General features: G+C 43.9%; 2 protein-coding genes and 1 pseudogene across 6 annotated transcripts; all 3 read right to left on the bottom strand.

The window, feature by feature from the left end:
* Nucleotides 1–1,190: 1,190 nt before the first annotated feature.
* On the bottom strand, nt 1,191–5,817 carry LOC139541754 (small conductance calcium-activated potassium channel protein 2-like; annotated as a pseudogene).
* Nucleotides 5,651–8,320, bottom strand: LOC139540881 (uncharacterized). Its single transcript, XM_071344906.1, has one exon. It carries the CDS (start codon nt 7,524–7,526, stop codon nt 5,868–5,870), a length of 1,659 nt encoding a protein of 552 aa, XP_071201007.1. The 5' UTR covers nt 7,527–8,320; the 3' UTR covers nt 5,651–5,867.
* A 4,541-nt stretch (nt 8,321–12,861) lies between these two features.
* LOC139540879 (coiled-coil domain-containing protein 124-like) lies at nt 12,862–23,508 on the bottom strand. 5 transcript variants are annotated; one of them, XM_071344900.1, is made up of 7 exons: nt 22,825–22,913; nt 16,878–17,007; nt 16,547–16,645; nt 16,115–16,298; nt 15,716–15,923; nt 15,508–15,613; nt 12,862–13,875 (listed from the first exon to the last, which is right to left on the bottom strand). In XM_071344900.1, exons 4-7 carry the CDS (start codon nt 16,271–16,273, stop codon nt 13,674–13,676), a joined length of 675 nt encoding a protein of 224 aa, XP_071201001.1. In that variant the 5' UTR covers nt 16,274–16,298; nt 16,547–16,645; nt 16,878–17,007; nt 22,825–22,913; the 3' UTR covers nt 12,862–13,673. The 5 variants fall into 5 exon arrangements, with proteins under 5 accessions (XP_071201001.1, XP_071201003.1, XP_071201002.1 ...); XM_071344902.1 differs by lacking the exons at nt 16,547–16,645; nt 16,878–17,007 and adding an exon at nt 21,544–21,591 and having other exon boundaries at nt 22,825–22,895; XM_071344901.1 differs by lacking the exons at nt 16,547–16,645; nt 16,878–17,007 and adding an exon at nt 21,527–21,591 and having other exon boundaries at nt 22,825–22,882.
* Nucleotides 23,509–24,993: the final 1,485 nt, after the last annotated feature.

The raw sequence follows: 24,993 nt of genomic DNA, 5'->3' as shown, positions 1-24,993 counted from the left end.
CATTTGTAGTTCTTTATAATAGCCACATTAGCAGCTAATTAGCGTTTAATTTTGGGGAGGTAAATACAGGCGACTATATTGATGTCACCTTGTCCTAGAGAGATTTACATGGTTAGCAAAATGTCACACCAGGGTAAGCCTGCATGAAACACAGCCCTAATTTTAAGTGTTTCTCAAATCCACTATGGGAAAAATTAATGGTGGAAAAAACAATTGGAACCATTTCCCTGTTTGACCACTAGGTTTTATGGGTATTATGATTCGTGGTACTCTCTTAGGCCAAGATTCAATCAGATCAGCGGTAACCCACATTTAGCTGACAAATGCATACATGGCTTTTCATTGCTTTTGTTAAGGCGGTGTCAGAGGTGTAATGTTAGACCTGTCAGATCTACAAGCGGCTCCTGGCGTTATCTATCGCGGACATTGCCATGGAATGAACTGAGTCGCATTAGTAGAAATTCCATGCAACCGTGTTACAAGTTCAAACACTGGAATGTGTGATGTAATATACACTGATTTAGTCTGATAAATCCTTGATATTTAATTTTACATTTTAAATGTAATTGTCATTATTTCTATATAGCCTGCAGTTTCTCGTTCTAAACTTCTAAAGCGGGTGTGGTTTCATGACTACTACAAAAGCAGCTCACTGATTCGACAGCTATAATGCAGGCTGTTACACCACAGACAAAAGGGGAAACCCAGACACGTCACAGGGGGTATAAATCTGAAGCATCGTTTAGAACTTAATGAGTTTTGCCAAAGTATGTCGTCTGGTCTTTGGTGTCCCAACGCAGGTAATGTAGCGGGCAATAGCTAGGGTGGCTAATAGGGGAGCAGCATTAGCCACCCTAGCACGATGGTGTAATGGGATTTTATTAAGACTGGCATTTTTCCCTTTTTTGAGGGGGGGGGGGGCTGCACAAAAAATTACTTATTCTCTAAATGCCATGCCTAAATGCCACCGCAATTCAAGAATGGCCCAGGTACACAGACTGGCATTCCAGGATTTGGAAAACAACAAACCGGCCGCCCGCTACTTCTTTTGGTAAACGGCTGAGGGATGGGGCTGGAGAGGTATAACCATGCTCAAATTCATTGTCAGAGGATAGAATGCCCCTGTCCCTGGGGTAGTATGAAATACACTATTAAATAAATAATTTAAGGTCACAATAGTGGCTAGGCTGTCAGCTGTAAGGTATGGTCTGTGGTGCAGTGGAAAGGGACCGTTGGCACCTAGCGGGAACCCAGTGAAGCTCAGATTCCGACGAGGCTTTCCGTACACGGTGGGCCAAGCAATCCAAGAAGTCCTTGTGCTGCTGTGTGACCGCCTGGGAGAGCAGGCTGGGTAGGGCCTGCAGATTGACTAGGATGGAGTCCAGTTTGTCGTCCAAACTACCAATCCTCCTATCCAGCTCCTCGCTGCGCAGCTGCAGGTCAGACACCAGGTCGTATATCATATTCTGAGTCTGTGGCGCAAAAACGGTGTGTCAAACTTGTGATCAGTGTTTAGAAAGAAATGTATACTTTAAATATGATGATAATGAAGGTGCTTAATGAAGATGATCATGAAGGTGCACCTTGGCTAGATCCACAAGTGTGTTAGCCTGGTCTGTGAGTTTCATCTGTTCCAGTTTGACTCTGCGCAGTCTAGGGGAAAGTGAAGTGGAAGTGAGTTATGGAGGGCAAAGGTAAGGGGTAAGTTGGGCTGCATAACATACTCACAGATATACACACATCAACTATTTATTTAACAATGGTTTGAAAAGGCACACTACTTACTGGTGAATGGCTTGCAGAAATTTCCGCTGATGTTTGCGTACCCTGGCGTGATCAATCTTCTTGACTAACTTGGTGTGTTTGTAGATAAGCCATGTCTCTCTGAGCACATTGGCAGCTGTGTTTTTCACCTGTAGGGAACATTCCAGAAAACAGAAATGTTTTGGTACAGTCCTATGATGGTAGCATGGGACTTGGGCCGGGATTCAAGCCGATCGCGCTTTGTCGGCAATAAACCTTTTAAAGAAAAAGCCATATCTCTGTCCAGTGTCTGTGTTCTTTTGCCCATCTTAATCTTTTATTTTTATTGGCCAGTCTGAGATATGGCTTTTTCTTTGCAACTCTGCCTAGAAGGCCAGCATCCCGGAGTCGCCTCTTCACTGTTGATGTTGAGACTGGTGTTTTGCGAGTACTATTTAATGAAGCTGCCAATTTGAGGACTTGTGAGGCGTCTGTTTCTCAATGTACTAATGTACTTGTCCTCTTGCTCAGTTGTGCACCGGGGCCTCACACTCCTCTTTCTATTCTGGTTCGAGCCAGTTTGCGCTGTAGTAGTACACAGTGTTGTCCCAGATCTTCAGTTTCTTGGCAATTTCTCGCATGGAATAGCCTTCATTTCTCAGAACAAGAATAGACTGACGAGTTTCCCGAAGGAAGTTATTTGTTTCTGGCCATTGTGAGCCTGTAATCGAACCCACAAATGCTGATGCTCCAGATACTCAACTAGTCTAAAGAAGGCCAGTTTTTTGTTGCTTCTTTAATTAACACTACAGTTTTCAGCTGTGCTAACATAATTGCAAAAGGCTTTTCTAATGATCAATTAGCCTTTTAAAATGATAAACTTGGATTAGTTAACACAACGTGCCATTTGAACACAGGAGTGATGGTTGCTGATAATGGGCCTCTGTATGCCTATGTCGATATTCCATAAAGAAATCAGCCGTTTCCAGCTACAATAGTCATTTACAACATTAACAATGTCTACACTGTATTTCTGATCAATTTGATGTTATTTTAATGGACAAAAAAAATGACATTTCTAAGTGACCCCAAACTTTTGAACGGTAGTGTATATAAAACATATACACACAATACAATTCAAAAGTTGTCATGATTATGATCCAGGCCTACAGTTAATAACATGACAGCCAAACCCAGTGAGCACTGATTGACGCAGGACATCTATGGACGTTTATTATTGGTTGACATTTGGTTCATCCACCCTGGCCTTGGGTGTGTTTGAGCGGATCACTTTTGTAAAGTCGGTGACCATCACAGATTTAGTCTTGTCTGGATCGGCCTTGATTTGCCCAATAATACTAGTCTATGATTGGTCCAGATTTTAAAGACTGTTCTTGTTTGGGGGCAGAGCTCATTAGAATTATACTCAGTGTACTTTGCAAGGGTTCAGTTGCTGTAACTGTTACTGAGAATGTTGTTGTAGTTAGAATATTCTGTTGGTTGTGTCAGTAAACTTCAAACATGATCACTGACAGTTCTGAAGCTTTTGAAAAGTCTGTCATAAGTGAAAGTGACAGATAGAAACAATAATGAGTAATCGATACTTTAATCTCCATTTTGCCCCATTTTGTTGTTTTATTGGGACATAACTTGGCATGGTGATTTCTTCTTTGATATTTTGCCGTAGAAACAACAACCAAAATAGACGTATTTTCAACTTCTGTAAAAAGATGCCTTGATAATGTCTTAAAATACGTCTTTTAAACTTTCACTTAGAACTGAAAACTAAAGTGGCTTCAATGTCAGACAAAGACGCATCTTCAATGTCTTGTCAACAACATTTTGCTTACTGGGTTGCTGATTGGGGGGCATTTTCTTTATTTATAATGTCTCTTCATAAAACATTTTGATAATCCAAAACGTATCAGGTTAGGGTCATAAATCCAAGGGTTCAGTTTGGGTCAGGCCCAACATTTTGGAGCCATGAAGACCTCTAATGTCCACTTACTCGTTTATAGAGCTGAGTGTCCATCATAAAGTTGTGAACATGCTTCTCAGCTCTGGTCAACTCGGACTTCCTGGCAACTACAGCAACCACCAGTGCAGTGCAGCCAGCCCCCTGGGGAGAAAAGACAAAGGCAGTAATACTTTTTCATGAGTAAAAGTGTTGTCTTTATATTTTTATTTTACCTTTATTTGAAAAATATCTACAATATCTCATTAGATATTATTTATTCAATATAATAACACATGTAGCGTATATGTTTGTTTTGTTGCTGTTGCCAGTATGGTCAGTGTATCAGTATTATCACCATAGTTCATCCAACTACAAACCCGTTCTCGGATTACCCTGATCTGGTTCTGGGTACTAACTCCTAAACTTGGGATAGGGTTAACTATCAGGTATCATATTGAAATATTGAGTGTTTAGAGGGTCTACACCAGAAGTTAATGCTTATCTGTAGAAGGAAGGTATATTGTGTGTGCAATTAAGCTTGGAATGTACTGAGTGTAGGGAAAGTGGCAGGCATTGATAAGGGGAGAGAGCCATTGGATTAGTGATGAAGGGGGTCGAGTTAAGGTCAGGTCACGTTAAGGGAGAAAGAAAAGTTTATGGCCCGTATCACTTAAGTGTCCTGCCTAGCAGTAAAGATACAATGTTTGTACAGACGTGTCGGAGGAGACTCAGCCTAGAAGGAAGGGTTACATATCAGTGTTTGTGTGAAAAGGTTTTTGTCTAATGCAGCTGTATCGATCCTCTGGGAAGAATAAACTTGGTTAAGCTTTCATAGTGTCCATAGAGTTTTTACTCTGAGAAATTTGAACTTAACATCTTAGAGCTGCCTCATCCTGAATGTCATAGATCTCTTTTGACACTTGCGGATGCATAGGAAACATACCATGATTCCAGTCAGTAGACACACACCCTTTCCACAGTAAGTGTGAGGGACCATGTCTCCATAACCAATGGAGAGAAAGGTGATAGAGATGAGCCACATGGCCCCGAGGAAGTTACTGGTCACTTCCTGTGTGTCATGATACCTGGAGGAACAAGAAATATTACATTTACATTTACATTTAAGTCATTTAGCAGACGCTCTTATCCAGAGCGACTTACATATACATGTATTATAATAAACACGTATCTCTTTTTTACAGTATAACATCTTATACTGTATTCCATACATTTATGTATGCTTCATTATATATCAAGCAAAGAGGCATAGTAGAAGTCCATATCAACATCTTGAGCCAACCCTAATCAAGAGAGGCATTAATCTTACATAAGGATCTAATTCACTGAGAAATGTACTGGGTAGTAGTGATACAGTGTTGATGGAATGCCTACTGCGTCTGGGGCCTGTACCTCTCACATACACGCACCGTCCACGCCGCGATGATCCAACAAGAGACGCTGAAGACCAGCAGCACCGTGCCAGGGCAGATGGTCATGAGGGTCTTCATGACGAACCGCGTGTTGAAGTTGATCTTGTTGAGGGCGCCGATGCTTCGCGACGAGGCGTCCGTGAAAAGCTTGCTGTGCAGCAGCATGACGCGACCGATTAGGTAGAGCCTGAGGAACATGGGGATGGAAAGGACGAGGTCCACGTCGGCATTGGTCAATGAGGGTGTGTAGGTGAAGGTCAGCCGGGCTGTCCAGGTGAAGATGTACTGGCCCGGGATGGGGTGGATGGCACAGACCAGCAGCTCCAGCACAACCAGGAAGATCCGCTCATACGTCATAGCAATCCTCCAGTCATCAGCTGCATTGTCCACCATGAAGAGCTGTGTGTGTGTAGGTGTAATCAAAGGAGGGCAAACAAGGAGATTTAGATGCGGGGGAAAAGAGAGCAAGGGGAAAAACTGTAATAATGTTGAGATGGTGATGGTGGCATATCACCTGTATTTCCCGTGCATGGTACATCACAATGAGGCCGAGCAATACAGCAGTTGAAAGGCTGACAAGGCATTTCAGAGCAAATGAGTATGAGGATTCCTGCAGAGAAGATAGACAATTAAGATCCCCTCTTTTAAAATGTCTTGTCTTACCATTTCTCTAGGCCTCATATTCATGGTAGACCTCTAATTCTGCATGACATTATGACGGGTCAATCCACTGCACTTTAGACATTTCTTACCTTCGTGTAAACCCCCCAGGACAGTTCCGTCTCCGTCACCATGACAACAATCCCAAACATCCCAAAGATCAAGGCATAGTCGCTCAACTGTTTGCGCTTTCCAAATAGCGCTCTACGCTGGCCCAATCTGTAGCCAATGTCCTTAGTCCTCTTCTGTGGCGCGTCTCCTCCTCCCTCGCTGTTGGCCTTACTATTGTCCTCACTGAGGCCTTTTGAGAACACCTCCTCCAGGACGGACCTGTGGAGAGTCTGGAGGGGCTCTTGTCTCGCTGAGTCCAGCTCTGAAAGGTTGGGTGGCGAAGCTCCTAAGCTGCTCAGGGGTCTCCCAACATCCCCATTGTATTTAGCGCTTGTCACAACTGTGTCGGGTGGGAGTGGGCTACTGCTCTTGGACAGGGAAGGCATTGAACCAACATGGCCAACCTTTTTGGTATGAGGATGTACCTGTTGCTCCCCTTGTCGTTGCCCTTCTCCCTCTAGTTGATGGTTCTCCGGCCACCGCTGGCTACTGGAAGAGGAGTGAACACTGCTTTTGTCGCTAGTAGCCGGGAATGAATTCTTCACTCGTGGGCTGCTGCTGGATGGGTAGAGAGAACACTGATGGCATTTTAGGATGCTAAGATGGTCACAACAATGCTGCCTTTGAGGGTGTTGCTGTAGTTGCTGGTTTAAGTAAGGTTGTTGGCTTCCACAATGTACTCCACACTCATTGGCACAGCAGCTAGGTAAACCGTTTCCTAGCGTCCATTGGTGTTGTGTATCTAAGGGAAGTTGCTGTTGGTCCTGAGATTTAGACAAAACCAAGAGCTGCCTAACTTTACTTGACTCATTGCCATTCAGAGGTATATTGGGCGAAGGTTCTGTTTTTTCAGTAATCGAGACTGGTGGTAGGTTATGCTCTTTAATCTTGAAATGATTATGGGTCTGCTGCTGCCATTGATTATACTCCTTCAGCCCGTCTTCTCCTCTGCATCGGGATGTGAAATTATCCTTCTCGTGATTGATAGTCTCTGTTGAGGGATCCTCTTGACTTGGTTTCTGCCTGAAAAACCGGGATGACGATGACACCAGGGAGTTCTGAGGATAGGAGTGGGTATACTGTAGAGAAGGAGGAGTTCCCTTCTTGGAGAATGTGGAGAGGCAGTCCTTCAAGAAGCCCTGCTTTGATTGTGGCTGGAAACCGGCCACCTCTGATCCATGTTTTGTACTAGGAGAATAGCAAACAGAGCCACAGTCCTCATCAGGACGTCCCACCGTGGTCCCATGCCACTCAGCCAACAGTGGGCTTTCACGCTGCAGTTCAAGAGTACCACCCACCTGGCTACAAAAGAGCAGGAGATCTTGATTGCTCAGTTTTGACAGTGTAGTTTTTAATGGTGTAGATTTCCGTGGTGGAGCGACTCCATTTGGAGTAGCCTGTGGCGGAGAAGTGGAAGTGGAAATGCTGCTATTGCTCTGCTCTGGTATTGACGTTTGGGGCTGGAGGGCAGTTCCAGAGTAGCGATACTGCATGACCTCAGGGGCTTTGTCTGGTAGGGACTGCCCTCGAGAGTTGCAGTGATCCGGGTCTTGGTCGTTGCAAGCGTCTCCTGTTGAATCGAGCCGACGCGTTGCATTGGTGGGTTTGACCAGAACCAGCCTCATAATGTATGATGATGATGATAATTATTTATTTCATTTCCTGTGTACTATGGCAGCTAAAAGCTGAATTGCAGTAACACATACAAGAAACCAAATTTCAATGAACCAAACGAGATACAAGAAGATCAATAGTCAGGGAGTTGAAGCAAGAATGGAGGTAGAACAGTCTGAGCGGTGGAGGGATGGGGGGAGCATTTTGGTCACAGCAAGGGAGGTCGGTGGTCATATCAGAGTCAGTCAGAGACCGGTCTGGAGCCTTTACCACACATCGCTGTCCCCGACGTCCTCAGCCTCTCCTTATGGACTCTGTAAGTAGCTGACTAGCTACTCCTCCGTACTACCAATGTGTAGCACCGACTTGGGGGATGCCCCGGAATCCGATGGCAGCTTAACTTAATGTTAATTTATATTTAGTTGTTTTTAACTGTCTTTTTAATCAACATTTAGTTTTTGTTAGTTAACTAAGAATTGTTTATGAATTTTGAAAAAACGGTAATGCTGGCAACTTAATGGGAAAATCTTGTCACTTGTAACACTGTTTACATTGATGAACTGCAAAGACTTTGCTAGGAAGGAATCCAGATTCAAATGAAAATGTTTCGCATTTTCACCCCGACTGCTTACGTTGGTATAACCATGTGCAATAGCCAATGCATTGTTGATCATTATTGAAGAAAAAAAAATCAGATTCAGTCCATAATATTATTAATAACCTATTTCATCAGGTTATTCAGTTTGCTGCATCCATATTCATGGTGTATTACAGTCATCCAGCTAAAAGAGCGCTGGTTTCACACACAAATAATCTGTAAGAAAGCAGAGAAAACATGAAGGAATACTATACAAAGATATTGACACTACTCCCTCTTAAAAGCTGTAAAGTATCTGATCAATAAGACATCATTTTAAGTGAACTACATGCTCTACATTTTACGGCAAAAGCTAACAAAGATCCAAATCAAACATAGGACTTCTAACAGATAAAACATTTTTAGGAGACCTGTGTATAACTGTCTCCCAAAGTGAGACTGGAGAGCTCCTGTCAAAACCAGATGAGCCCCTCTGATAGGAATCTTCCTCAAACAGGGATATATAAATATATATAAACCTATATTGTCAACCATAACTGGGTTATCAATGTTGAATACACTATATCAAAAACCTTTGTGTGTACGCTAACCTTTGTCATTATTTAGCCTTGTGTATTTTCCAACTAAGCTTGTAGAATGTGGTGATGGTAAAACATCCACAGTACTACTTATTTTAGAAAATTATTAGAATCACATATTATTCAATTGATTTTACATTTCCGTCTAACAGTGTCCTAATGCACCGCAGATACTTGCCCCCGGGACAAGAAACCTAGCCTAATTTATCAAACGACTACATAATATTCAAGAAACTCCACAAGGAGCTGGTTAAATGCAGTTCACAATATTGTGCATTTAAACTGAACAGCTATCAGACCCTCTCTTTGCTTGCTTAACAAATGTGTCAATTGTATGACTTTAGGGAGAAAAAATCTCCCATTTATTACTTTTCTCTGCTCTATCGACACAAAGCATGAGAAATAACTGACTAGACCCCCGTAGCCCAGAGACTCTTACCTTATTCCTTCAGATACGTTTCTCTACACTCTCCTTGTAGAAAGCCACACACAACTTGGAGGTGATCTTGGCCAGTGCCGGGGCAGGGCACCGCTCGAAAGGCTTTTGAAGTGGGAGCCAGACAGCAGACTTCCTAGTGCTCAACACTTGAGATAGGGCCGCTTTCCTTTGAAAGTGATCATTAGGATTCAAACTGAAGAAAGGGCAGCTGCTGGGCTTATTAAAGGCCTGGCATGCAAATGCAACGGGGGACAAAGCATTAGGTCTGTGCGGGATACAGAAAATGATGTGACATCAGATCTAAGCAATAAGGACCAATTCACACTTCACACATACATAAATGGACTCAAAGCAGGTCCATAGATAGCTAAAAGAACAGTTGGTTGTATGGGGAGTCGGTCGGTGCTTTCAAAGCAGAATAGTCAATTAGGGGTCAGAGAAACTTGTCATTGATGTTTCGTCGTTCAAAAGCCTACACAGAGCCTCTTATCTCCTCCGCCACAAGGAACATACAAAGCCTCTTTCTCATTCATCTTTCCTTGCATCCTCTCTCCTTTTAAAAACACATTGGAGAAAAAGGTCTCGTGTAGGACCTTGGGTCTTCTTCTCCAATACGCTTGAGAAAGAGTTGAAGAAATAATATGCGTGGAATCATAAAGATAAACTGAGAAGGGGCCAAAGTTTCTTTAATCTGCACGTGAGTGAGATCACCTGAACATAATACATCACATCAGATCTGTCACACTCTAGACAACTGACTTGTTGTTCTCAATGTATGTTATATACCCTCGTGACACACAGGTTGTCATTCATTCTTGAATCATAAACAGGGGATGTTTTTAGGTTTGTAATAGCAATCCAAGCTTTCTGCTCCAAACCAACTTCCCCATTTAAGGGGTGGTTGGGACACTTCAACATTTTTGTGGTAAAAGGTTCCCATACCCAGCACTCGCTGCCTGGCATTGTTTTAGAGAATAATAGCCTATATACAGCTATTATATACAGCTATTAATTAAGTGTCTATCGTATATTCAGTTGTCATAAATTATAGCACTTGCATCAGCCTATTGTCCAAAAGTGACATTGGCTTTTGCCATAGCAAGTAATCATAAAACATTGGATTTAATAACGCATTTGACAACATACAGTGCTTAATGTGGTCATTAGGCCATTTACTTATGTATACATAATTAAACCTATAGGCTTAATAAAAGTGTTATATTACGCTTCATGTAATTATTTACTATAGTTGAGGGCTTAATCACATTGGATACCAGGGATTGTCTCTCACCAACCAAGAGCGACTCTGAAGGTTCAAAAACATGTGGAGTTATGACATTTGAATGAACAATCATATATAAACTGAACAAAAATATAAACGCAACATGTAAAGTGTTGGTCCCATGTTTCATGAGCTGAAATAAAAAATAAAATGTTCCATACACACAAAAAGCTTATTTCTCTAAAAGGTGTGGCATATGAAGAAGCCGATTAAACAGCATAATCATTACACTGATGCACATTGTGCTGGGGACAATAAAAGGCCACTCTAAAATGTGCACTTTTGTCACACAGCACAATGCCACAGATGTCTCAAGTTTTGGGGGAGCGTGCAATTGGCATGCTGACTGCAGGAATGTCCACCAGAGCTGTTGCCAGAGAATTGAATGTTAATTTCTCTACCATAAGCCGCCTCCGATGTCGTTTTAGAGAATTTGGCAGTACGTCTAACCGGCCTCACAACCGCAGACCACATGTATGGCATCGTGTGGGCGAGCGGTTTGATGTCAACGTCGTGAACCGAGTACCCCATGGTGGAGGCGGGGTTATGGTATGGGCAGGCATAAGCTACATACAACGAACATAGTTGCATTTTATCAATGGCAATTTGACTGCACAGAGATAAAGTGACAAGATCATGAGGGCCAGATTTCGTGCCATTCATCTGCCGCCATCACCTCATGTTTCAGCATGATAATGCACAGCAACAATCTGTGCACAATTCCTGGAAGCTGAAAATGTCCCAGTTCTTCCATGGCCTGCATACTCACCAGACATGTCACCCATTGAGTATGTTTTGGATGCTCTGGATCGACAGCTTGTTCTAGTTCCCACCAAAATCCAGCAACTCCGCACAGCCATTGAAGAGTGGGACAACATTCCACAGGCCACAATCAACAGCCTGATCAACTTTATGCGAAAGAGATGTGTCATGTTGTTTAAGGTAAATGGTGGTCACACTAGATACTGACTGGTTTTCTGAGCCATGCCCCTACCTTTTTTTAAGGTATCTGTGACCAACAAATGCATATCTGTATTCCCAGTCATGTGAATTCCATAGATTAGGGCCTAATACATTTATTTCAATTGACTCATTTCCTTATATGAACTCTAACTCAGTAAAATCTTTGAAATTGTTGCATTTATATTTTTGTTCAGTATAATTAAACTATCATTAATTCTGACACCCAGCTACTTTCAAAACGCCATTGAGGTGAAGCTATAAACATTTCCTGTTAGTAATACATCGTTACGCTCTTTCAAACTGGTGGCAGGCAAAGTTACAAAGACCACTGCGTGCTTGGTCAGCAGGCTACTGTTTGAATGTTGCTGTGCTTTAAAAAAACATTGTAAAGAAAGGCAGCACAGGACACTGTTATAAGCCAAATAAATAGTTGCCGAGCTTCAAAGGTCAATGTATATTGTGTTCAAGTGAATTGTAATATAAATGTGGCATAAATTAAAAACAAAAAGACAGTTGATTTAACAGCAAATATGGTAATGATATTTATTGGTCATCCTCTCAGTTACAACTGTCATTTGAACTAAAAAGGAACTCTACCTATGCAGATTTACTTAGATAAAAGAGGGTTTTGACTATATATATATTCCACAGTAACTTCTTACACCTGTATGGTATTGGCATCTATAACAGTATTGTAGCAGAGTAAAAGGCATGCCTACACAATACTGTATTCTTGTATAAATGCCAACAGTCGATTCCACCTTATAAATATAAAATTGATAAGATATCTTATAGATCAGCAATTAACTAAATGGATGAGGATGTGAGCGTAGTCTACTGAGTGTCATCCAGTGGCATAGCATGAGAGTCAAATTCAGGAGCCACTGGGAACAAAAAGATGAATTCCAATTCCCTTCCTTTTTACTGTAAGTGTGCACTTGTTGACTCCATGTGTTTAAAAGCACTGGATTTGTGCACGTATTCCTTACACCAGTCTATTCATTTTAAATCTATGTAAGGGAGTGAACATGTGTGCACTTCAAATCAGAGTTTAGTCGCGTACAGATGACTTGTTTCTAGCTCCAGCAGTGCAGTAAATGCCTGTCTGGACTTGGGGAGGAAAAGGACAGAGAACCAGAACACAGCTTAACACTTTCAGTATCCTCTTCAGATGGAAACCTGGCTGAAAACGAGCACTAATGTAAGGCATGCACACGGCTGAAAGTCTATTTAAGTGGCGAAATGAGTGTAGATCAAAATGCAGTGAATTTTAAAAACCCACTTGTGCTAAATGATTGTGCTGTTGAAACAGAAGTGGTGGGTGTTAGGAGACACTTCTTAGCTGCAGCTCCTAAAACACGACTGACAAGAGATGTGGTGAGCTGTATGCTTTCAATAAATGAGACGGCCTTTCTACATAAACTTTCGAAAACATGAAGGTGAGAAAATGTTACGTAAACCCGCATTACATTTTTTTGGGGGGGGGGGGGGGGGGGTATTTAGATTTACATGAATTTGAAATATTTTTTTGTAGTCTTTTCAAATTTCACTTACAAAAAAGCGATAACAATCTCCATGCAATTCAATGTAACCTGAAAGCAGATGCAATATTAGGTCTGAATACTGCATGATACCAGGATTAGCAACAACAGTATTGATGTATTGAGTAGGTGCACCTAATAAGGCCTTGTTAGGATGGGGAACAGGTGCCACATGACACTTTATCATAGGGAAAGGGGTTGTCATTTCCAGTGGTGCTCAAAATGGCAGTTCATAACAAGCCAGTATTCTTACAAGTCAACAACTGGCTCTGGTCGTGATATTTTCTTATGTGGGTTATTATTATCGTCATCGGGGGTGAATGGAGGCGACTACGATAGGCAAGAGTGCAGATCACATACCTGTAGTCTCATTCTCAGAAAGAATTAGATATGTTAGTGTATTGTGAACTGAAATAAATGACTTTAATCCCTTTTCAACATAAGTGCCAAAAACTGACAGTGGGAATAAAATCCATAAACTGCCGAGATGCTTCACAAGTGGACATGCACAGTAAAGTAAAATCATCAGGAACATTGGTTGGGGGAGGGGGTTTGCTTTTCCTTGTCAAATCGGAACGTAACAAGCGGAAGTCCCAAGGTCATTCCTTGCATCGGAGGTCCTTCCTAGGAAATGAGTGCAGCTTTTCCAGCAACACATTCATAAATGGGGGAATAATTATAGGTTGGGGGCATCTTCCATTGTAAGGTCCAATGTGCATAGGTAGACAGTTTTGTATTAGCTGCTGCTGGAGTTGGTTCACTTTGTGTTGTAGTTGGCAAAGCGCTGGTTCAAGGGGTTCTCTGGCGACTTCATCCACTCCTTTTTCAGCTGTTGCTTGAGCTGCGACAGCCGCATGTTGGGGTTCTCTTTTTTAAGAAGGGGCATGTTCAGATCCTCGAACGCAGCGAACGCTGCCTTCACCCTGCGCTCTGGGTGGCGGTCGAGCTCTTCAGCCGTGCTGGGAAAGAAACACACAAGAGGACGGGTTGAAATTTGTCTCTCGACTTCTCTCACTTTAGCTACTCTATGGACCCTCATACTTATGAAACCTGCCATGCCTGCTTCATCTTCTTGTATATAGCCTAGAGTATGAGAAGTAACTGATGTTATACAGTGCCTTCAGAAAGTATTCTCACCCGTTGACTTTTTCCACATTTTGTTGTGTTACAAAGTAGGATTAAAATGGATTCCATTTACATTTTTTGTTTACAATCTACACAAAATACTCTGTCAAAGTGGAAGAACGTCTAAGAGCTTTGCACAGCTGGATTGCAAAACATTTGCCCATTATTTTATTTTTTTAATTGTTCAAGCTCTGTCAAGTTGGTTGTTGATCATTGCTAGACAGACATTTAAGTCTTTCCATAGACTTCCAAGCCAATTTAAGTCAAAACTGTAACTAGGCCACTCAAGAACATTCAATGTCGTCTTGGTAAGCAACTGCAGTGTATATTTGGCCTTGGGTTTTAAGTAATTGTCCTGCTGAAAAGGTGAAATTGTCTCCAAATGTCTGTTGGAAAGCAGACTGAACCAGTTTTTCCTATAGGATTTGCATGTGCTTAGCTCTATTCCATTTCTTTTTTATCCTGAAAAACTCCCTTGCCGATAACAAGTATACCCATAACATGATGCAGCCACCACCAAAATATGGATTTTCCCCAAACAAAACACTTTGTATTCAGGACAAAGTGAATTTCTTTAATGCCTTATTGCAAACAGGATGCATGTTTTGGAATATTTTGTAATCTGTACAGGCTTACGTCTTTTCACGCTTTCATTTGGGTTAGTATTGTGGAGTAACTACAATGTTGATTCATCGTCAATTACCTCCCATCACAATGGTTTTAAAATCACCATTGGCCTCATGGTGAAATCCCTGAGCGGTTTCCTTCTTCTCGGGCAACCGAGTTAGGAAGGGTGCCTGTACCTTTGTAGTGACTGGGTGCATTGATACACCATCCAAAGTGTAATTAATAACTTCACCTTTCTCAAAGAGATATTAAATGACAACTACCAATAGGTGCCCTTCTTTGCGAAACATTGGAAAACCTCCCTGTTCTTTGTGGTTGAATCTGTGCTTGAAATTCATTGCTCGACTGAGGGACCTTACAGATAATTGTATGTGTGTGGGGTATAGAGATTGGGTTGTCATTTAAAAATAATTAAACACTATTATTGCATACAGTGAGTCCATGCAAATTATGACTTATTAAACACATTTTTACTCCTGAACTTATTTAGGCTTGCCATAACAAAAGGGTTGAATACGTATTGACTCAAGACATTTCAGATTTTCATTTTTAATGAATTTGTAAACATTTCTAAAAACACAATTCCACTTCGACGTGATGGGGTGTGTAGATCAGTGACACAAAATCTAAATCCAATACATTTTAAATTTAGACTAACAACAATATGTGAAAAAAAGCCAAGAATTGTTAAGACTTTCTGAAGGCGCACCAAACCCACTTTGTTGATAACGGTATGGTACACCAATGGAAAGGCTCCCCTGGTTCTCACCTGTAATCTTAACATTGTTACCCCCTACAAAAGCAACATTGAGAGGTTATGCCTATACAGTATTCTGTACCTGAGCATGGCAATGGCATCCTCTATGGTTCTAGCCTCCACAACACCTTCCTCAGGAATGATGCGATTCACATTCTCCTCCAGGGGCGTCTCCAGGTGGCTCTTTTCTGTGGACACGAACATAGGAGAGGGAGACCATGAGAATAGAACAGAACCCGGAGGAAAGAGAGCCTGGTTAATGATTGAAGGTATATTGGTGAGGTCATTGCCTTTCTCTTTAGGTTGCTCCTGCTGTTGTAGCTGCTGCTCGACGCGCAGCGTCTCCTCAATCTGGGCCCGAGTCACTTTGCCTGCCACCACAGCAGCAGCAGCAGCCTCCTTGGCCTTGCCCTTAATCTTTGCAGCCTCCTCATCTAAGAGCCGCTGGTTCTCCTTCTTTCGCTCCAGGGCCTCAAGGCGCTTTTTCTCCTTGTCATCCTGCAGGTTCAGAGAGGGGACATTTAAAGTTAAGCCTAAATGATCAGGCCCACTTCAACATTCAGTCAATTCTAGAGTGTGGTGTCTGTACATACATAGCCAGATACTGGATTGTGATATAGCCCAATATAATACTACTGCAGACTATTTGACCCCGTGTGAGAATAGGAAACGAGTGCGAAAGGTCTCACCTTCCTCTGTTCTTTCTTCAGGACATGTTTGTCGTTCTCCTGCCATAGTGCATCCTCCAGCTCCTTCTTCTTGCGGGCGTCTTCCACTGCTTTGGCCTCTGCCTTGCGGACCTTGGCAGTGACCGCCTTGGAGTTCTCACCCTGGAACTTCTTCGGCATCCCTAAGACTAGGCCTATTCTTCAGCTGACAGAATCAATGTATTATTTTGACATTATGTTTTCGACGAACAACCTAACTATACATAGAGCCATTCTATCATAAACCAAACTAGGTGGCAAGTTGACTCACCATCGAATTGACACAGACAAAAATGCTCTGAAATCGGAATAGATAGCCAGAGTGAATTTACGAATGCACCCCCAGTAGCTAGCTAGCCAACTTTGGGAAAAGGAAAGGGGGATACCTAGTCAGTTGTCCAACAATGTATTCACCTGAAATGTGTCTTCTGCATTTAACCTCAGAAAGGTGCGGGGGGATGCCTTAAATCGACATCAACGTCTTCGGGGCCCGGGGAACAGTGGGTTAACTGCCTTGCTCAGAGGCAGAACAACATATTTTTACCTTGTCAGCTCGGCGATTCGATCCAGTAACCTTTCCCAAAAATGGCAAAATGGCACCGAAGAACATGGCTGAAGTTTCACATTCTCCCAACCAATTGTGCTATTTTTTAATATATTTTTTTAGTTTTGTGTACATAATGTTGCTGCTACCGTCTCTTATGACCGAAAAGAACTTCTGGACATCAGAAAAGCGAGTACTCACCGCGGACTGGAAGAAACTTTTTCCTCTAACGGGTCTGACGAGAAGGATATCCTGCTTTCATTGGAACAGGCCCAGATCCACACTTTTTGCGTGAAGACGCAGGAAAAGGGGACGCAGATCGGGGATCCTTCTGAGAATCAGGAGGCGAGCGAGTAAACTCCCAATGCCTTCCATTCTTGTTAACGTGCAATAATTGGAAAATAAAATTGATGACCTACTATTAAGATTATCCTACCAACGGGACATTAAAAACTGTAACATCTTATGTTTCACCGAGACGTGGCTGAACAAAGATACGGACAACATAGAGCTAGCGGGATTTTCCATGCACCGGCAAAACAGAGACGCTACCTCTGGTAAGACGAGGGGTGGGGGTGTGTGTCTTTTTGTCAATAACAGCTGGTGCGCGATGTCTAATATTAAAGAAGTCTCGAGGTATTGCTCGCCTGAGGTAGAGTACCTTATGATAAGCTTCCAACCAGAAGCCATGGATTACATGCAGCATCCGCATCGAGCTAAATGCTAGAGCAGCCGCTTTCAAGGAGTGGGAGACTAATCCGGACGCTTATAAGAAATCACACTATGCCCTCAGACATACCATCAAACAAGAAAAGCGTCAATATAGGATTAAAATTGAATCCTACTACACCGGCTCTGACGCTCGTCGGATGTGGCAGCACTTGAAAACTATTACGGACTACAAAGGGAAACCCAGACGCGAGCTGCCCAGTGATGCGAGCCTACCAGACGAGCTAAATGCCTTTTATGCTCGCTTCGAGGCAAGCAACACTGAAGCATGCATGAGAGCAACAGCTGTTCTGGATGACTGTGTGATAACACTCTTGGTAGCCGATGTGAACAAAACCTTTACAGGTCAATATTCACAAAGCCGCTGGGCCAGATGGAATACCAGGACGTGTACTCAAAGCATGCACGGACCAACTGTCAAGTGTCTTCACTGACATTTTCAACCTCTCCCTGACCTAGTCTGTAATGCCAACATGTTTCAAGCAGACCACCATAGTCCCTGTGCCCAAGGAAGCGAAGAACCTGCCTAAATGATTACCGACCCGTGGCACTCACATCGGTAGCCATGAAGTGCTTTGAAAGGCTGGTCATGGCTCACATCAACAGCATCCTCCCGGACACCCTAGACCGACTCCAATTCGCATACCGCCCCAAAAGATCCACAGATGACGCAATCTCAACCGCACTCCACACTGCCCTTTCTCACCTGGACAAAAGGAACACCTATTTGAGAATGCTGTTCATTGATTACAGCTCAGCATTCAACACCATAGTGCCCACGAAGCTCATCACTAAGCTAAGGACTCTGGGACTAAACACCTCCCTCTGCAACTGGATCCTGGACTTCCTGACGGGCCGCCCCCAGGTGGTAAGAGTAGGCAGCAACATGTCTGCCACGCTGATCCTTAACACTGGGGCCCCTCAGGGGTGTGTACTTAGTTCCCTCCTGTATTCCCTGTTCACCCACGACTGCATGGCCAAACGCGACCAACACCGTCATTAAGTTTGCTGACAACACAACAGTGGTAGGCCTGATCACCAACAACAATGAGACGGCCTATAGGGAGGTCAGAGAACTGGCAGTGTGGTGCCAGGACAACAACCTCTCCATCAATGTGAGCAAGACAAAGGAGCTGATCGTGGACTACAGGAAAAGGCGGGCCGAACATTAACATCGACGGGGCTGCAGTGGAGCAGGTCGAGAGTTTCAAGTTCCTTGGTGTCCACATCACCAACGAACTATCATGGTCCAAACATACCAAGACAGTCATGAAGAGGGCACGACAAAACCTTTTCCCCCCTCAGGAGACTGAAAAGATTTGGCATGGGTCCCCAGATCCTCAAATGTTTCTACATCAAGGGCATCCTGACCGGTTGCGTCACCGCCTGGTATTGCAACTGCTTGGCATCTGACCGTAAAGGCGCTACACAGAGGGTAGTTTTATGGGCTTTCCTCTGAACCACCCAGTACATCACTGGGGCCAAGCTTCCTGGACCAATATTTTTATTTTATTTTACCAGGCAAGTCAGTTAAGAACAAATTCTTATTTTCAATGACTGCCTAGGAACAGTGGGTTAACTGCCTTGTTCAGGGGCAGAACGACAGATTTGTACCTTGTCAGCTCGGGGATTCAATCTTGCAAACTTTCAGTTACTAGTCCAACACTCTAACCACTAGGCTACGCTGTCGCCCCATAAAATTGTCAGAGACTCCAGTCACCCAAGTTATAGACTGTTTTCTCTGCTACCGCACAGCAAGCGGTACCGGAGTGCCAAGTCTAGAACCAAAAGGCTTCTCAACAGCTTCTACCCCCAAGCCATAAGACTGCTGAACAATTCATAAAATCGCCACCGGACAAGTTACATTGACGACCCTCCCCCCTTTTGTACACTGCTGCTACTCACTGTTTGGTTGTTACCTATGGATAGTCACTTCACCCCCACCTACATGTACAGATTACCTCAACTAGCCTGTACCCCCGCACACTGACTCGGTACCGGTGCCCCCTGTATGTAGCATCGTTATTCTTATTGTGTTACTTTTTATTTTAGCCTACTTAGTAAATATTTTCTTCTTCTTGAACTGCACTGTTGGTTAATAGGGTATGTGGGACGCTAGCGTTCCACCTGGCCAACATCCAGTGAGATTGCAGAGCGCCAAATTCAAATACAGAAATAGTCATTATAAAAATTCAGAAAACAAAACATATTTTACATAGGTTTAAAGATTAACTTCTTGTGAATCCAACCAGTGTCAGATTTTTAAAATGCTTTATGGCGAAAGCATACCGTACGATTATTTTAGAACATAGCCCAGCAGACAAATCATTACAAACAGTAACGAGCCAAGTAGAAGAGTTACACAAGTCATAGAGATAAAATTAATCCCTTACCTTTGATGATCTTCATATGGTTGCACTCAGAAGACATTCATTTACTCAATAAATGTTCCTTTTGTTTGATAAAGTCTCTCTTTATATCCAAAAACCTCAGTTTTGTTTGAGCGTTTTCTTCAGTAATCCACAGGCTCAAACGCAGTCACAACAGGCAGACAAAAAATCCAAATTGTATCCGTAAAGTTCATAGAAACATGTCAAACGATGTTTATATTCAATCCTCAGGTTGTTTTTAGCCTAAATAATCTATAATATTTCAACCGGACAATAACGTCGTCAATATAAAAGGTAAACATGAAAGGCACTCTCTCGGTCGCGCGCATGAAAAAGCTCTGTGACACAGCAGGGTTCACTCATTCAGACTGCTCTTACTCCCTCATTTTTCAGAATACAAGCCTGAAACAATTTCTAAAGACTGTTGACATCTAGTGGAAGGCATAGGAACTGCAATTTGAGTCCTAAGTCAATGGATACTGTAATGGCATTGAATAGAAAACTACAAAACCAACAACAAAAAAACTTCCTGCATGGATTTCTCAGGTTTTCGCCTGCCAAATCAGTTCTGTTATACGCACAGACACTATTTTAACAGTTTTGGAAACTTTAGAGTGTTTTCTATCAAAATCTACCAGTTATATGCCTATCACATCTTCTGGGACCGAGTAGCAGGCAGTTTAATTTGGGCATGCTTTTCATCCAAAATTCTGAATGCTGCCCCCTACCCTAGAGAAGTTAAGGGCTTGTAAGTAAGCATTTCAAGGTAAAATCTACACTAGTTGTATTTGGCATATGTGGCAAATAAAGTTTGATTTGATTTTGGCCCAACGCTCTAACCACTTGGCCAGTTAGCTTGGGTGCTTGACTGCCGTTGTGAGGTCAGAACACTCCGATCAACCCTACTCCTCGGCCAGAGCGTTCAGAGTGTGAAACGCTCAGAGAGTTTACAAGCGCTCTCTGGCACTCCAGAGTGAATTTACGAACAATAGGGTCACTATGGCTATCTGCTCCGATTTCAGAACACTCATCTGAGTATGCGAGAGTGCAGAATAAGTGATGCATTTACGAACGCTCAACACCAGTTGATTATGGCTGGTGTCAGTAAACGGCAAAAAGGCATAATAAAATTGTTGCCAGCAGCGCAGTTAGTCGCCAACGCTCTGGATAACACGAAAACAGTCCAACCAGCACTGCTAGGGCGAGTAAAATGGTCAGAGTGAGATGTTCTCTTATTTGTCTGGAAGTAACGTAAACTCACTCACTTTTGTACATCGCCTTGGTCCGTACAATTGACCTTATTTTAGCGCCCCAAAAACGTAATACCTCCAGATCAACTGTAATGTCAATACCATTGTAAAGCACAATTTCTCCCCTTTCCAACAGAATTAATTACATGACCCCCACGCTGCCCGTTTCTGCATAATTCAACAAGGCAATGAGCTCCGTCGGGTCTTTAAAAAAATGGCGGGTGGGGAAGTGAAACTAATGCGTGATAGTGAGAAGGAGAGACGTGTGGGAAAATTGCTTTTTTTCACTCGATTTGTCCAACTTATCGCCTCTAAAATGTAAATAAAACACTATAAAGAGTTTATATAATGTGTCATTACATATCTATTTGAAGGTTTGTCGAATTTGAGTCGGGTTTTTAGGGCGGTGCTAAAGTGATCTTAGAAGTAAACAGCGGCTTTGAGAGTGATGATTGCATGCAATGATGACGCAAAAAATTACCGGGTATCCCCCCTTACCCCGTCACTGTCCATTTCTTGTTTTTAAACATGAGAGAAGTGCTGCACCTGGTGGAGAGATTGTAAGACAGAAATAGTTGCTTTATGCATGCTGTACGTTAAGACATGACACGTCACGATGTAACGGAGGGTCCGTTTTTTCAACTTTTCTCCAATACTATAGAGCCATTACCATGTCGATCAACGCTTGAATAGAAACGTAGTTCACACCCCCGATTTTGAAGTCAACACAGTCGCTACAGTCCCATTAGTTTTCTTTGTAGCCTCGTATGAATGTTGCGGTTGTGCACATTTGTACGGAATGGGGTGAGTTTACGTTAGCAAGCTAGGAGTAGGGTTGATCCGATCGTTCTGACCTCAACCGCAGTCAAGCACCCAAGCTAACTGGCTAACGTTGGCGAGCTTGTTTGCTACATCCAGACACAAATGAGAGAACACCTCACTGACTATTTTACTCGTCCTAGTAGAGCGGATTAGGTTGTTTTCATGTTATCCAGAGCGTTGGTGATTAACTCTGCAGTTGGCAACCATTTAATTACACTTTTTTTTTTAAAGAATGTACACATCGGCCATATTCAACGAGTGTTGAGCGTTCATAAATTCATAAGTTATTCTGCGCTCTGGCACACTCAGACGAGAGTGCTCTGAAATCGGAGAAGATAGCCAGAGTGAATTTACGAATGCGCCCATAGTTAGGCATCTGGCAACGTCACGGTGTTTGTGGCTCAGTTGGTAGAGCATGGCACTTGCAATGCCAGGGTTGTGGGTTCGAGTCTGACGGGGGACCAGTACGAAACGGTACAAAAATGTATCCACTCATTGATGTACATTCATACGAGGCTAAGTCGGTCTAGATAAGAGCATCTGCTAAAATGTAAACATGTAATCGGCTAGCAATGGCATGATGTTACACAATGGCTAGATGATATAGCTAGAAGCAGCTAGCCATCTTAGCTAGCAATGACATGTTACACACTGGCTAGTTGATATAGCTAGAAGTTTTCCATGTCAACTATAGCATGATAACGTTAACAAGCTAAGCCAAACGTTAGATACCTGAGTCACACGAGTTCTGTATTTACCCAACATATAAATACAACGGCTGGCCAACTTGCATAACGCGCTGTTTAGCTATAGAAGTTAGCTAGCTACTAAGCTAAAGTTAGCTAGCAAAGATGAACCAATTAAAGATTTCACAGAGTCTGAATTCGTGGCAATTGACTCTATTAACCAATGTAAAATATATATATATATATGTTTGTGAAAAGAAAAGGGTCGTACCTGAGCGACAACAGGTTATTGTTGTTTCGAAAAGGCATCTGCCAGCCCCCCTTTCGTGACAATGACGCACAGCGATGACGTACTTCTTCTTCCATCGGGGTTAACGGCGGTTGGGATCCAATGTTAATGGTGCATTACCGCCACCAGCTGGACGGGGTGTTGAATAAGAAACTACAAACATATTGCGGGAAAGGGGGAAAACGTCATCATACAAAATAAAACACCAACTAAGAAAACCCGTCCCACTTCTTCAATCACAGTCCACTCCAAAATACATCCCTACACAGGCTCAGGGGCCTGTGATGGTGGTACATTCACCGACAGGAATTCTTGCATGGACTCGGCTGTGAAACCACAAAGACCAAAAAACGTTCAGTGGCATTCACAATGATTTCAATTTTCTTAGACTTCTCCACGTGTGCTGTACAGTTTATGCCCATTGCAATAAATAATACAAAGTCCACCTTTTAAAAATATATAATTTCACTGTCCCTCAGTTGATAAGAACTCTGGTCGTGGTAGCTCTACTACCATTGTGTCACGATCGTTGGAATAAATGGACCAAGGCGCAGCGTATGTAGAGTTCCACATGTTTAATAAATGAAACTCACAAAAACAATAAAGAGTAACGAAACGTGACACAAACGCAGTGCTCAAAGGCACTACACAAAAACAAGATCCCACAACAAACAGGTGGGAAAAGGCTGCCTAAATATGATCCCCAATCAGAGACAACGATAGACAGCTGCCTCTGATTGGGAACCATACCAAGCCAACCTAGAAATAAAGAAACCAGAATGCCCACCCTAGTCACACCCCAACCTAACCAAAATAGAGAATAAAGGATCTCTAAGGTCAGGGCGTGACAGTACCCCTTCGGTGGCAGCTCTGGTGCGGGGATCGTCGCCGGAGGAACTGGACCGTGGATCGTCGGCGGAGGAACCAGACCGTGGATCGTCGCTGGAGGCTACGGTCCGTGGACGTCGTCGGGAGCTCCGGACCTTGGATCGTCATTGGAGGCTCCGGATTGGGAACCCTCGCTGGTGGCTCCGGGCCATGGATCCGTCGCTGGTGGCTCCGGGCCATGGATCCGTCGCTGGTGGCTCCGGGCCATGGATCCGTCGCTGGTGGCTCCGGGCCATGGATCCGTCGCTGGTGGCTCCGGACTGGGAACCATCGCTGGAGGCTCCGGACTGCAGACCGTCACTGGAGGCCTGGTGCGTGGAGCCGGCACAGGATGCACAGGAGGCCTGGAGCGTGGAGCCGGCACAGGACGTACCGGGCTGGGGAGCCGGCACTGGAGGCCTGGTGTGTAGAGCCGGCACAGGACGTACCGGGATGAGGAGACGCACAGGAGGCCGGGTGCGTGGAACCGGCACAGGACGTACTGGGCTGTGGAGGCGCACTGGAAACACGGTGCGTAGAACCGGCACAGGACGTACTGGGCCGTGGAGGCGCACTGGAGGTCCGGAGCGTAGAGCTGGCACAACGTGTCCTGGACAGATGACAACCTTCGCACGGCAAGTGCGGGGAGCTGGCACAGGACGCACCGGGCTGTGGAGGCGTATTGGAGACACGGTGCGTAGAACCGGCACACATTGTACCGGAACGATAACACGCTCCTCAAAGCGAGTGCGGAGAGCTGGCACAGGACGTACTGGGCTGTGGAGGCGCACTGGAGACCTGGTGCGTGGAGCCGGCACAGATGGTACCGGACAGATGACACGCTCCTCAGGTAGAATACGGGGGGCTGACACAGGTGGCATCGGACGGCTAACACGCTCCTCAGGGCGACTGTCTTGCCTCTTCAGCCAAACCAACAGCTCTTCCGCTTCACTCTCTTCACATTTTGCCAACCACTCCTTGAAGGTCTCTATCTCACCCCTCCGTTCACTCTCTCTCAATCTATCCATCGCTTCCTCCATGGTCTCTGACTCACCCCTCAGCGTCGCCGACCACCCCATGTGCCCCCCCCAAAAAAAAAAACTGCAGACCGTCACTGGAGGCCTGGTGCGTGGAGCCGGCACAGGATGCACAGGAGGCCTGGAGCGTGGAGCCGGCACAGGACGTACCGGGCTGGGGAGCCGGCACTGGAGGCCTGGTGTGTAGAGCCGGCACAGGACGTACCGGGATGAGGAGACGCACAGGAGGCCGGGTGCGTGGAACCGG

The sequence above is a fragment of the Salvelinus alpinus genome, chromosome 16, assembly GCF_045679555.1.
Source record: "Salvelinus alpinus chromosome 16, SLU_Salpinus.1, whole genome shotgun sequence".
Lineage (NCBI taxonomy): Eukaryota > Metazoa > Chordata > Actinopteri > Salmoniformes > Salmonidae > Salvelinus > Salvelinus alpinus.
Note: the sequence above shows the minus strand (reverse complement) of the source record. Positions and strands in the feature narration are given on the sequence as shown.

What these genes read in the sequence shown, in the direction of transcription:
- LOC139540881 (XM_071344906.1), bottom strand. Translation starts at nt 7,526, where the DNA reads ATGAGGCTGGTTCTGGTCAAACCCACCAATGCAACGCGTCGGCTCGAT.
- LOC139540879 (XM_071344899.1), bottom strand. Translation starts at nt 16,273, where the DNA reads ATGCCGAAGAAGTTCCAGGGTGAGAACTCCAAGGCGGTCACTGCCAAG. An exon ending in TGAAGAAAGAACAGAGGAAG is followed by an intron (nt 15,924 to 16,114) that starts GTGAGACCTTTC and finishes CTGAACCTGCAG; the next exon opens with GATGACAAGGAGAAAAAGCG. An exon ending in GATGCCATTGCCATGCTCAG is followed by an intron (nt 13,876 to 15,507) that starts GTACAGAATACT and finishes TTTCTTTCCCAG; the next exon opens with CACGGCTGAAGAGCTCGACC.